We start from the raw sequence: 14,709 nt of genomic DNA, 5'->3' as shown, positions 1-14,709 counted from the left end.
AGAGCTGTATATATGTGTTTCCAAGAATATTTCATTTAAAAACGATGTGTAAATAACAGAGAATTGATGAATGTAAATGCTCATGTTAAAATCGCATTGCAATCAGATAGCAATCGCACTGCATTCTGATGTAAATTGGATGCTAGGCGTGAAAAATCGGATTATACTCGCAGAAATAGCGCATGACACTAGCATTACACTTGTCCGACTCTCCTGCATCAAAATCAGACTGAATTTTAATTCGCTAGTGTGTGTCCAGTAGTGTTGAGCATTCCGACACTGCAAATATCGGGTATCGGCCGATGTTCGCTGTATCGGATTTTCGATACTGAGTTCCGATATTTTTTAAGATATCGGATACCGGAATCAGAAGTTCCTATAGTACAATGATGCACTATAATGTAGTGTGGGCGGTGCGTGAACGTGAAGGGGGGGGGGGGGGGGGTTGTCTGTGCGGCCTGCCGGGGGTCTGTACGGGCCTGCCGGGGGTCTGTGCAGCCTGCCGGGGGTCTTTACGTTTGTGTGCAGGCATCGTGCCTGCTACAATGGCAGTGATTGACACATTAGCCAGTGATGGGACAGTAGTAGTCCCATCATCCGGCTAATGTGTTGAATGTAAAAAAAAACCCCACAAACACACATACTACATACATACATACATGCTACACACATACTACATACATACTACATACAATACATTCATACATATAGACATACAGTACATATAACAGTACATACTCACCATTACTTGTCATTTTGATCCCCGAAGCCAGTGTCATCTGTAAAAAATATGAAAACAACAAACAACCAATATACTCCCTGATCCGCAGAAATCCACAAGTGTCCCACGACGATCTCCCGTGGAGAACGGCAGCATCAGCTGATGCGACCGCTCTCTAGGGGCACCAGGAACACAATGACGGGAGGAAGGTATCCTTCCGCACTGTATTCCTCCGCCGCTGTAAAAAAAAAAAAAAAAAATAGTCCCTAGTCTCACTTTTGGCATTGCTGTGTGAGAAATTTTTCCACGCAGCAATTGCCATAAAGTGAGACTTTTAACTCTAGTAGCCTCTCAGTGATGCACTGCAGGAGCCATTGTCTCCTGTCTGTGTCACTGAAGGTCCTATAGAGCAGTGACATCACCCGATGTCACTGTTCTATAGGGGAGATCGTTGTGGGACACATTAATTGGACTACGGCGGACAGGTAGTATACGGTTTATTATTTTACGTTTTTTGCAGGCGCTGAAGTATGGTAAAATGAAAAATATTAAAATACTTTTTTTCCTAATGTGTGTGTTTTATTAACCCTTTACTAGTATTGGATTAATAATGGATAGGCGTCTTATTGATGCCTCTCCGTTATTAACCCGGCTTAATGTCACCTTACAATTGCAAGGTGACATGAACCCCTTATTACCCCATATCCCACCACTACACGGGAGTGGGAGAGAGGGGCTTTTCTGGGGCGGCTGCGGACTGGTATTTGTAGCCGGGGGGGGGTGGCAATATCCATGGCCCCTCTCTAGGCTATGAATATCAGCCCGCATGTGCGGAAGAAAATGGCAGACGCGACGGACAAAAAAAAAAGTTCGCTTGAACGTTTTTTCGTGCCGATGGTCCGCCAAAACACGAAGGATCCATTGCACGGCGGACGCGACCCCCGGCAGGCCGCACAGACCCCCGGCAGGCCACACAGGCCCGTACAGACTCCCGGCAGGCCCGTACAGACCCCCCCACGGTCACGCACAGACCCCGCCTGCACACACAGATGCAGTCTCCGCCCACGCACCACCCACACTCCATTATAGTGCACCATTGCACTATAGGAACTTCCGATTCCGGTATCCGATATCTTAAAAATATCGGAACTCCGTATCGGAAATCCGATACAGCGAATATCGGCCGATACCCGATATTTGCAGACCTGAGAGGCCCGCACAGACCCCCCAGCAGGCCGCACAGACCCCCGGTAGGCTGCACAGACCCCAGAGAGGCCCGCACAGACCCCCGGCAGCATGCCGCACAGAACCCCGGCAGGCCCGTACAGAACCCCGGCAGGCCCGTACAGAACCCCGGCAGGCCCGTACAGACCCCCGGCAGCATGCCGTACAGACCCCCGGCAGCATGCCGCACAGACCCCCGGCAGGCCCGTACAGACCCCCTCGAGAGGCCTGTACAGACCTCCGGCAGGCACGCACAGACCCCCCACGGTCCCACACAGTCACGCAGTCTCCGCCCACGCACCGCCCACACTCTTCCCCCCCTCCAGAACAGGATGTACAAGGACAGAAAGGGCTTATTTTCATTCCGATATTTGTGTCCCATTGACTTGCATTGATTTCCGGTATCGGCGATATCCGATATTTTTTTGGATATCGGCCAATCCAATCCGATACCGATATTTCCGAATATCGGAAGGTATCGCTCAACACTAGTGTCCAGCCTAAAAGACATTTTATTTATTTTTTTTTGCAAAAACTAGGTTTTTGCATCACCATATTTTGAGGGCTATCATTTTTCGATATTTCTGCCAACAGTCCTGTGGCTGATTGTTTTTTGTGGGACAAGACAATGTTTTCAGCTATACTATTTTTATTTACATTTGTCTTTTTGATAAGAGGTTTATTCCAGCGTTATGATGAAAAAGGCATTCACTGAAGGGGGTTAACTAGTGTGATTCTAATAGATCGGGTCGTTACGGATACGGAGATACCAAATATGTGTATTTTTGTTGTGTATTTTTATATAAAAATGAGTATTTGTGTAATATTTTATTTCATCATCCTGTATTATTTTTTTTTATTATATATTTTTGCAAAAATACCTTTTTTTTTTTTTATTAGCCCCTCTATGCTTTGATTTCTAGTATAATGCATTGCAATACACCAGCATTTTAAAGTATTATACCTGTACGGAAAGGTTCTTAGACCATCCTTTGAGCAAGTTTTAAGAAGCTTTCCGTAGCTTGTTGACTCGGGGGAAGCGGGTATGTCAAGACGTTGTGGGGTCCCCGATAAAAAGGCAGAGGGAGCTATTGATTGCAGCATTTAGGTGGTTAAACAGGTAGGGATTTTGATGGCACCGTCCCTGGCTGTTAGTGCAGGAGCTCAGCCACTAGCAGGGCAGAGTTCCTGCTGTGATGGGGCAGGAGGTGTTGATATTTCAGCACTTTCTGACCGATCCTGCTGTGACTGATCAGTCAGTCAGATTGGCTGACTGATCACAGCGCCCTTAGAGCAGGGACAGGCGGCATGGGTCCCCAGTACCTTTTCCCATGCCACTCAGCAGTCACTGACAGTAGTCGGCACTTAACTGTCACTGAACGTTATAGTGCAGGAACTGACACCCATCATCCCATGCTATGTGGTTAAGTACATGTAACACAAAAATCTGAATTAAACAATAGTAATTTTTTTCTGTCAGTTTCCCATTTAAGCATTTTATGAATCCAGTTATAAGATGAAATAGCTCAAGAGTCCAAGTGTATTCAGTTTCCTCAAGCCCAGCATAACTGAGCTTGTACTGAGCAATGTGAGATTTCAGCAGCAGAGAGGTAGGGGACATTGAGGAGCTGTCAATCAGGTTAGGTGGACAGAGATTGAGTGTAACCTTTCAAAAAGGACTATACAGCAAATTCTGACATGGATTTTCACAGTAAACACATGATACTCATCAGTTCTAGTATATCTATTTAGTAACGCTTATCCACTCTGAGTTAGTCTGACGTTTAAAACTAAAATCTCAATCAAAATGCTTACTTTCTACTTGATCCAGATGCAGCGTTGATACTGCCATTTAATTCAGACACCTTCCGAACATCTGGTGGAAGACATGTGGCTAGCAACAACAAAAAAAGGAAATAGAAAGCTTCTTGTTAAAAAAAACACAACAAAAACAGCAGGAAAAGCTAGATCTGTAACATGCAGTACCTCCATTCTCTGCATAAGGCCATGTTAACATGTTCAGTATTTTACATAAGTACAGTTGTGCTTAAAAGTTTGCATACCCCGGCAAAATATTTGCTTTCTTGGCCTTTTTTCAGAGAATATGAATGATAACACAAAAACTTTCTCCACTCATGGTTAGTGGTTGGGTGAAGCCATTTATTGTCAAACTACTGTGTTTTCTCTTTTTAAATCATAATGACAACCCAAAACATCCAAATGACCCTGATCAAAAGGTCCCATTCCCCATTTCTTAATACTGTGTATTTCCCCCTCTAACCTCAATGACAGCTTGAAGTCTTTTGTGGTAGTTGTGGATGAGGTTATTTTCTGTTCAACTCCTGGTTTTGGCTTACGAATGCTGATGTAAAATACTGACCAGATACTGAATGTGTGCACGAGGCCATAAAAGATAAACTCCCCTGATACTACACAACCATCTCCTGTGCGATGCCAGAGATAGAAGAGCGATCTCTATACTCTACTCAAGATTGAAATGGAAACGTCAAGAAGGAAAAGTCGTGAGAGTATGGAAATCACAGGATGGATAGACATGTTAAAGATAAAGGAATCAATAGTGCTCTAAAAATATAATAATAATATAGGCAAATGATGAAAAAATGGAATAAAATCTTGATCACTCAATCTTGATTTATTCACAATAGAGTATGAGAACCACACACTGAAAGCCTTCCTTGGCATGCTATGAGATTATTAATGGCACTTGGCACGCAAATCATTAAGATCCACTTTTGGCAGCTCCCTTCACAATTCCAACCAATGACATCCCAGATGAGCTGGATGGGAGATGAGTCTAGAGATGCTGCAGGCCATGGTAGCACGTGTAGGCCGCAGCATAGTTAGGATGCTCACAGAAGAACAAACATGCGATCTGACGTTGAGGTGTTGAAAAGCATTGACAGGGACATTGGAGAAATGGCGGAACGTACCACTGATTCCACTACTAAATCAATGTAACACCAAGCTGTGTACCCAGAATGACTAGGCCCAGTGGGACATTCCCCAGTGAAGGCCTATTCATGGCGGTGTTCATGTAGTCTCCAGCCCAATCTCTGGCTATCACGCCATCGAGACAAAAGTGAGACTAGAGTACATCTCTTGTGAAATTGGTATAAATTTTTTTTCATCATGTTCCATACGAGCCCTGGGAACTATGGCAAACTTGGCTGAGACTGGCGTAAAAATTATTACAGTATGGCATCCATTTGTATACAAGCACAAAAATGTACAGTAACAAATAGCTCCCTATGTTAATAATTTCAATGTGCTGGTAAAAGTCAGATGGAATTTGGATGATCCCTGTGACATATGTTTTTATGTTTCTGCGCACTCAGACTTGAATAAGCCTATTGTGTGCAATTTTTTTATTCACATGGTCTGCGTGAAATAACTCATCTGACCCGTCAGCCCAAATGAATTACATTGGTCAGGGTATCGTCTGTGTGCTATCCGATTTTAACATGGACAGCACACGCATCTATACGCTGTTAGCATGAGCCTTTAACGACTCAGACAATTTTCATTGTTGTGCTTTCATTTTTTTCTTCCCCTTCTTCCAAAAGAGCCGTAACGTTTTTATGTTTTCGTCAACGTAGGCGTATGGAGGCTTGTTCTTTGTGGGATGAGTTGTTTTGAATGCCACCATTTATTACCATGTAATGGGAAAAAAAGTTCAACTGCAGTGAAATTAAACAAAACAAAAAACAATTCTGTCATGTTTTGGGGGATTTGTTTTCATGCTGCTCATTGTGTTATAAAAATTACCAGGAAAAATTGTATGTTACGTCAGTACAATAACAAAGATATCAAACATTTTGTTGTTTTAATGGCCAAAAAAAAAAAAAAAAAAAGTTTGTGGACATTTTCTCAAACCTGCAACTTCTATTTTTTTTTTTTAATTAGTGCAGTGACTGAAAGAAAAAAAAAAAGGAAACAATTCTGGCATTTCATTTTTGTCCAGGTTGGCATAATTATATACTTTGATAGACTGGAGTGTTTGGAAAACGATAGCAAAAATACTTATTTTTTTAATAGGGGCTAAGGTGGGGTAGTTGGAATATATATATATATATATATTTATATATATATATATTTTTTTTTTTTTTTTTTTTTAAACCATTTTTACTATATTTAATCCCATTAAAGAATTTGAACTTGCATTTATATATTGCAGTACTTAGGGAAATTTTGAATCTCCACTGGAGAATGAGCTGCTGCAAACGCGGCCTCCGTGACCTCGTCAAGGTTACCACGGGTCACTGAGGCTGTGTTCCCAGCCGGGCCCTTGAACTGCAGTGACCTCAGCACCGTGAGAAAAAGTCTCACAGATCAGCGCTCAGCTCAATGAGTTCACTGTAGATCACCACGAGAAATTTCTTTCGGTGAACTCACTGAGTAAGTCGCTTCACCCTCAGCTCAGTGAGAAAAAGTCTGACGATCACAGCAGTTCAGGGGCCCGGATTGGAACGCAGTCTCAGTAACCCACGGTAACCTCGATGAGGTCACTGATGCTGCGCTTGTAGCAGCTCATTCACCAGTGGTTTTCAGCCTGGAAGGTCACATCTTGGCACCGCCCAGGTTGAAAACAATTTATCCCAGACATGGATTACAGAAAGGGACAGAACGATGGACAGGTGATGGATATTGCTGTTTTTTTGTTTTTACAGAAGACCATGGCTTCAATGGACTGGGGAGTTAGGTAAGTATAACTATGTTTGAGATTTTTAAATAAAAAAAGGAAAAGTGTTTTTTATTTCAAATAAAAGGACTTTATTCTTGTTGTGTGTTTATTTACAATATAACTATAGGATTAGTAATGGATGGGTGTCTTATAGATGCCTCTCCATTAGTAATCCGTGGGTTTGATGTCACCTGACAATACAAAGGTGAAATCAACCCCACAAATATAAACCCCACTTGCCACCGCTATAGGGCAAGTGGGAAGAGCCGGGCAAAGAGCCAGAATTGGCACATCTAATAGATGCGCCTTTTTTGGCTGACTGCAGGCTGCTATTTTTAGGCTGGGGGGAGGCCAATATCCATGGCCCCTTACCAGCCTGAGAATACCAGACCCCAGCAATCTGCTTTAGTGTGGCTGGTTGTCAAAGATTGGGGGACCTACAATGTTTTTTTTTTTAAAATAATTAAAAAATACGAAGTGGGGACTCCACTATTCTTGATAACCAGCCTTGCTAAAACGGACAGCTGAGGGTTGCAGCCCACAACTGTCAGTTTGCCTGGTTATCAAAAGTTCAGGGGAACCCTACTTAATTTTTTTTTAGTATTTATTTATAGTGCAGGCGTCGGCTGAGGAATAGTCCCATTAGCCGCCACCTGCTCTCACTGTTGTCCGTTGAATACAACTCTCAACTTTGTCCCATGCTAGCGCTGATTTCTGCACGAGCAGGGGACAATTATGCGAGCCGTTTCCAGCACCCAGTGAAGGGGAACAGCGCAAGCAGTACCGCAGATTCCCAGGCGCTGGTACGTGGCACACGATTGCCACAAGTATTAAACACACATATACTGATATTTCCAGTACTGGAAATATCAGGATGTGTGAAAGAACCCTTAGTTGCATGTCACACACTGATAACGCCACCCTTTTCATAAGCTCTGGAAGCAGATTCTCATGCAGATCATGACCGAAAGCCATTTTCTGAACTTCCGCTCATGTGCAGTGTGCCTCTAAAGCCAGGATGCGTATACCTGGCTTCAAAGACGCAGTGACGATGCTGAAATGAACAGTGCACATGCGTGAGATTTGCATCAGCTAGCGATCACGCCAACGTGTACAAATTATGTTAGCACGCCCACAGGGGGGTGACAACATGGAAAGAGGACTGACTAGATTGGGGAAATTAACGCCCCATCGACTAGTTAAAGCCTTAGTTAGCATAGGAAAAGGGGACATGGCTCAGTGGTTAGCACTATTGCTTTGCAGAGCCGGACTCCTGGGTTCAAATCCCACCAAGGACAACATCTGCAAGGAGTTTGTATGTTCTCCCCGTGTTTGCAAGGGTTTCCTCTGGAGTCTCTGGTTTCCTCCCACACATCAGACATACCGATAGGGAATTTAGATTGTGAGCCCCAATGGGGACAGTGATGATGTCTGTAAAGTTTTATGGAATTACTGGCGCTATATAACTGAATGAAATAAAACATTATAAATGCTTTTTTATGCCTTGGTTTCACCTAATCTTATATAGGACTGGTTAGGCAGGGAACTTGCTCATACATGGGTGAATGCTGCTGGGTTGGAGGGCACAGGGGAGCCGACAGGTTCACTTTAAGTTGTTAAAACTATAGCGATGGGACAAATTATTCTGTAGAGAGCTGAAAGCCAAGTGCAACAGAGCAGACTACGCTAATTTGATAATTTACATAATGGGTTCAAACAGAAATATACACAAATGTCACACTGATGCCCATTTATCGGACATTGTTATTGAGAATATAATGGGTCAAATGTAACAGACTGAACACGGTTCTTGATTCAAAAGAAACCGTCCAGGACCCCACAACAATGTGGTGCGACCCTGCCCCAGACTGCCTACACTTTCTGCCCCAGCACTGCTCATGGTGCCAGTCCCGCATGCCTACACTTCCCGCCCCAGCACTGCTCATGGTGCCAGTCCCGCATGCCTACACTTCCCGCCCCAGCACTGCTCATGGTGCCAGTCCCGCATGCCTACACTCCCTGCCCCAACACTGCTCATGGTGCCAGTCCGGCATGCCTACACTTCCGCCCCAGCACTGCTCATGGTGCCAGTCCCGCATGCCTACACTTCCGCCCCAGCACTGCTCATGGTGCCAGTCCCGCATGCCTATACTTCCCGCCCCAGCACTGCTCATGGTGCCAGTCAGGCATGCCTACACTTCCTGCCCCAGCACTGCTCATGGTGCCAGTCAGGCATGCCTACACTTCCCGCCCCAGCACTGCTCATGGTGCCAGTTCCGCATGCCTACACTTCCTGCCCCAGCACTGCTCTTGGTGCCAGTCCCGCATGCTTACACTTCCCGACCCAGCACTGCTCATGGTGCCAGTCCCGCATGCCTACACTTCCTGCCCCAGCACTGCTCATGGTGCCAGTCCCGCATGCTTACACTTCCTGCCCCAGCACTGCTCATGGTGCCAGTCCTACAGGCCTACACTTCCACCCCAGCACTGCTCATGGTGCCAGTCCTACAGGCCTACACTTCCACCCCAGCACTGCTCATGGTGGCAGTCCCGCATGCCTACACTCCCTGCCCCAGCACTGCTCATGGTGCCAGTCCCGCATGCCTACACTTCCTGCCCCAGCACTGCTCACGGTGCCAGTCCCGCATGCCTACACTCCCTGCCCCAGCACTGCTCATGGTGCCAGTCCCGCATGCTTACACTTCCTGCCCCAGCACTGCTCATGGTGCCAGTCCCGCATGCCTACACTTCCTGCCCCAGCACTGCTCACGGTGCCAGTCCCGCATGCCTACACTCCCTGCCCCAGCACTGCTCACGGTGCCAGTCCCGCATGCCTACACTTCCTACCCCCATTCCTGGCACAGACTAGTGTCAGTGTATGGCAACTATAGGGAGGCTCCACATCTGCCAGTGACGCAGTACGGGCGGGAGACTCGAGCTATCAGACCCCAGGGACCTGTCCGTCCACCCACCACTATGCGTCAATGTCATCCAGGGACACTAGGGGGCAGAGGCGCTCACTCACATGCGGCCATTACCTGAGCAGCATGCTGTGTGCACGGCTCTGTGGAGCACGGCTGCCCGGGAGGGAAGGGCACACACACGGCTCCACACAGAGGCCATGCTGCTACTCATCCAGCGACAACTTCCGGAACTGCCGCCAGTCCGCCTGCCGGTGACATCACTTGACGTGACTGCCCGGAAACAACACAGCCGGTCCTTATACGGGGCGGGCGCTATACGTGTAGTCAGTCACTAAGCTTGTGGTAGGGGCTCGTGTACAATGGCGCCGGTCTTCTCAGCTCCGCCCTGCAGCTCCTCCAGTGTACACTGTTCCGTGGTGGCTGAGCTGACAGGAATGGAGGGGATCACAGGAGCTCCATGCTTATGTGTCTGCAGGATCCTGCGCAGGAATAAGGCGGGAGGAAATGTTAGCACTGCCCTGTTATACTTACTAGAGACGTGCAGCTACAGCCATATATATGTATTAGACTGCGCCAGTAATTCCACCGCGCTTTACAGGAGTCACCACTGTCCCCATTGGGGCTCACATATATACCATGATATGTGACATGCAAGTGAAAAATAAATCTTGAGGCAAAAAAAGAATTTGGTTACTATTATTTCTTGCCGTTACAGGATGAAAGTCACAGCGGCGGTTTGCAATAAAGGAAGCACTGGAATGCTGCAGCTATGTAGGCTGACTTGCCTGCAGAATTGCAGGGCATTTGGCTACTGGTCTTTTCGTAAAGTTTAAAGTGCTTCTGTTTATTATTACTAGATGGTGGCCCGATTCTAACGCATCGCGTATTCTAGAATGTATGTAGTTTACTGCCACGTAGTATACAGCACAGCCATGTAGTATACAGCACAGCCACGTAGTATACAGCACAGCCACGTAGTATACAGCACAGCCATGTAGTATACAGCACAGCCACGTAGTATACAGCACAGCCATGTAGTATATAGCACAGCCATGTAGTATATTGCCCAGCCATGTAGTATATAGCACAGAGACATAGTATATAACACAGGCCTCGTAGTATAGAGCACAGCGATGTACACTCACTGGCCACTTTATTAGGTACACCTGTCCAACTTCTTGTTAACACTTAATTTCTAATCAGCCAATCACATGGCGGCAACTCAGTGCATTTAGGCATGTAGACATGGTCAAGACAATCTCCTGCAGTTCAAACCGAGCATCAGTATGGGGAAGAAAGGTGATTTGAGTGCCTTTGAACGTGGCATGGTTGTTGGTGCCAGAAGGGCTGGTCTGAGTATTTCAGAAACTGCTGATCTACTGGGATTTTCACGCACAACCATCTCTAGGGTTTACAGAGAATGGTCCGAAAAAGAAAAAAAATCCAGTGAGAGGCAGTTCTGTGGGCGGAAATGCCTTGTTGATGCCAGAGGTCAGAGGAGAATGGGCAGACTGGTTCGAGCTGATAGAAAGGCAACAGTGACTCGAATCGCCACCCGTTACAACCAAGGTAGGCCTAAGAGCATCTCTGAACGCACAGTGCGTCGAACTTTGAGGCAGATGGGCTACAGCAGCAGAAGACCACACCGGGTACCACTCCTTTCAGCTAAGAACAGGAAACTGAGGCTACAATTTGTACAAGCTCATCGAAATTGGACAGTAGAAGATTGGAAAAACGTTGCTTGGTCTGATGAGTCTCGATTTCTGCTGCGACATTCGGATGGTAGGGTCAGAATTTGGCGTAAACAACATGAAAGCATGGATCCATCCTGCCTTGTATGGAGCATCTTTGGGATGTGCAGCCGACAAATCTGCGGCAACTGTGTGATGCCATCATGTCAATATGGACCAAAATCTCTGAGGAATGCTTCCAGCACCTTGTTGAATCTATGCCACGAAGAATTGAGGAAGTTCTGAAGGCAAAAGGGGGTCCAACCCGTTACTAGCATGGTGTACCTAATAAAGTGGCCGGTGAGTGTATATTGCCCAGCCACGTAATCTATACCACAGCCACATAGTATATAGCATAGCCCATATAGTATATAGCACAGAGATGTAGTATATAACAGCCCACGTAGTATATAGCAATGTGGGCACCATATCCCTGTAAAAAAAAGGATTAAAATAAGAAATAGTGATATACCCACCCTCCATCGGCCCCCCGGATCCAGCCGAGGCGTTTACCGATGCTCCTCGCGACGCTCCGGTCCCAAGAGTGCATTGCGGTCTCGCAAGATGATGACGTAGCGGTCTCACGAGATGATGACGTATGCATGGACCAGTCACCGGAGCGTCGCGAGGAGCTGGAAAGGCCTCGGCTGGATCCGGGTGTCCATGGTAGGTGAGTATATAATGATTTTTTTTATTATTATTTTTAACATTAGATATTTTTACTATTGATGCTGCGTAGGCAGCATCAATAGTAAAAAGTTGGTCACACAGGGTTAATAGCAGCTTTAACGGAGTGCGTTACACCGCGGCATAACGCGGTGTAACGCAGCCATTAACCCTGTGTGAGCGCTGACTGGAGGGGATTATGGAGCGGGCGCTGACGGCAGGGGAGTAGGGAGCGGCCATTTTGCCGCCGGACTGTGCCTGTCGCTGATTGGTCATGGCCATTTTGCCGCGACCAATCAGCGACTTGGGATTTCCGTGACAGAAAGAAAAACGGAAGTGACCCTTAGACCCTTCAATTATATAGAAGATTGTTAAATATGTTTATGCAAATCACACATCAACTCTTTGTGCTTGTCAGGTTATTTGGTGGGGTGGTTTTAGGAGGTGGGGAGAGGGGATTTCCTAGGTTGGTGGGGCGTGTTTGTTTGGGGGGTTGCCGCAGTCTGCTTTTTGCAGCCTTTTCAATTGCATTTTTTGTTTCTCTTTCATTTGAATAGGGAAAAAAACACTGCAGAAATGCTGAATGTAGACGTGCAACAGATTTTATAAAAAAAAAGTGTCTCCTGGCCGGTGTCCGTGTCTGACTGGTGTACTGGGACAGGGTGGAATAGTATAGTAGACTACACTATTCCATACAAAAGAATCATATAGAGGAAGTGGTGTAAAATGACCAAAGTGACAAAAGAATCAGTAAAAAAATTACTTTGATAAAATTTAAAAACAGTAAAAAGTATATCAAACTTAGTCATAAGATGTTGCCGTGCAATATAACAGAGGAATACAAAGATATCCTACAGGTAGCATGAAAAGTACAAGGTAAAACTATAACCAGTGAATCACAATGTGGCAAGGAAAGTTAAATGAAATCCAAACATGGGTATGAGGTAAACAAGTGGAATGTCACAAAGGTAAGTATAGGAGAGCACATGTTATAGTATGTAAAGTATAGGATGTTTACCTAGGATGCCGGAGTCCCTACGTACGTTTCGGTGTGAGAGCCTTTCTCTATATGATTCTGATCTATATGATGTAGAGCCATGTTTTAGTCCTTTACACATACTGTATTGTATTACATTTGCTACCTTCACATATGATGCCATATTTTGCTATTCCATACAATAGTATAATAAGCCCTGTTTACACTGCGCTTCTGCCTGAGTCCCCCTAAAATAGGACTCACATTATCGCCGATGGGGCCACAGACTGCACTGGCACAAGCAGAGTTCAAATGAGTTCCATTTGTTTTTTCTGAAACTGACTGATTTATTTTGTTAGAGTCTTAGTTTGTGTTTTTTCATGTAAAAGTATCCATTTTTCTGTGGCTATTGGAACAGATGGACACGTTCAGAAAAAAAAGCACATATATAAAGTATATACACAGAAACAGTTTATATACAGTACATGCAGTATGCTCACATACATATACAGTTTATATATTTACACAATATACTGCAAACATGCAGTATACATATAATAAATACACACAGACACACTATATACACGCACCACAGATATACACAATCATACTATATACTGCACATGTACACACACATATATACATTCTGTATATGTATACTTACCAGATCCTGCTGATTTACTTGTGCTGATCCCAGGGCAGTAGTTTAGGAGCAGCCATGATGAGTAGCAGGGAACACAAACAGACAGGGCTGCAGGTATCTTCCTGCCCCCCCATGTTGTACATCCTCTGTAGTCCTGGAGAGATGCACTCCGGGACTACAGAGGATGTACAACATTATTCACTGTAAGTAATGCTGTACACCCTCTATGCACTTCCTAAGGGGGCTGCAGATGCAGGGCTCCCATTTGTGAGTGAGGGCACTGGGCATCTGCCTTGTTTGCCAGCCCCAAACGCCAGCCCTCACTACAGCCCAAGCTCAAGCTTCCAAAAAACAGTCCCAAAGCATAATGCTGCCTCCACCATGCTTTACTGTGGGTATGGTGTTCCTTTGGTGATGCACAGTGTTGGCGGTCCAGCAAACATATCTTTGTAATTATGACCAAAAGGTTCAACTTTGGTCTCATGAGATCATAACACGTTTTCCCGCACGCTTTTGGCGGACATATTGGTTAGGTTCTTCCATATTGCTATGAAACAGGCCTATAGTTATCAGCCTCTTGGACCAATTTCCTTCTTGTCTTTACATCAAGTTTTGAGGGTCATCCAGTTTCTAGGTAATGTCAGTTTTGTGCCAAATTTAAGCCACTTCTTGATGGCCGTCTTCAGAGAGTGCTGTGACTCCTGTGGCCTCCTTCCTGTGGCTCCTCAAGGCGACTGTTACACAAAGATTCTCATGGATTGAAACATCACCTCTCGCAATCCAGGAGCACCTATTTATATTTGCACATGCTTGTAGCAAATATAACCCTTCATTTCCTATCTGGGGAGAAGAACATTCGCACTGATGCTCTCTCCAGCTCCGTGGTATCGTCAGAGGAGGAGGAGCCTCGACTAATTGTTCCCTCTGAGAGTCTGAGAACTGTGGCTCCGGTGTCAAAAGAGTCTGTCCCTCCGGGCAAGACTTTCGTGCCATCCAATTTGCGACCGGAGGTTCTCTCTTGGGCTCAATCGTCCAGAGTGGGTGGACATTTTGGGATCAAAACGACATCTGAGCTTCTGGTGAGGATGTACTGGTGGCCACATATGGCCCGTGACGTTAGAGA

The 14,709-nt window shown here is 45.6% G+C and overlaps 1 protein-coding gene across 1 annotated transcript in view; it reads right to left on the bottom strand.

The window, feature by feature from the left end:
* Positions 1-10,004, bottom strand: part of COQ3 (coenzyme Q3, methyltransferase) — a 30,553-nt gene extending 20,549 nt beyond the window's left edge. The window contains exons 1-2 of the mRNA XM_077289673.1: positions 9,686-10,004; positions 3,761-3,839 (exon numbers count right to left, since the gene is read on the bottom strand). Of these exons, the coding sequence (XP_077145788.1) occupies positions 3,761-3,839; positions 9,686-9,782 (176 nt within the window). The 5' untranslated portion in view covers positions 9,783-10,004. The remainder of the gene's footprint in view (positions 1-3,760; positions 3,840-9,685) is intronic.
* Positions 10,005-14,709: the final 4,705 nt, after the last annotated feature.

This window comes from Ranitomeya variabilis, chromosome 2 (assembly GCF_051348905.1).
Source record: "Ranitomeya variabilis isolate aRanVar5 chromosome 2, aRanVar5.hap1, whole genome shotgun sequence".
Classification (NCBI taxonomy): domain Eukaryota; kingdom Metazoa; phylum Chordata; class Amphibia; order Anura; family Dendrobatidae; genus Ranitomeya; species Ranitomeya variabilis.
Note: the sequence above shows the minus strand (reverse complement) of the source record. Positions and strands in the feature narration are given on the sequence as shown.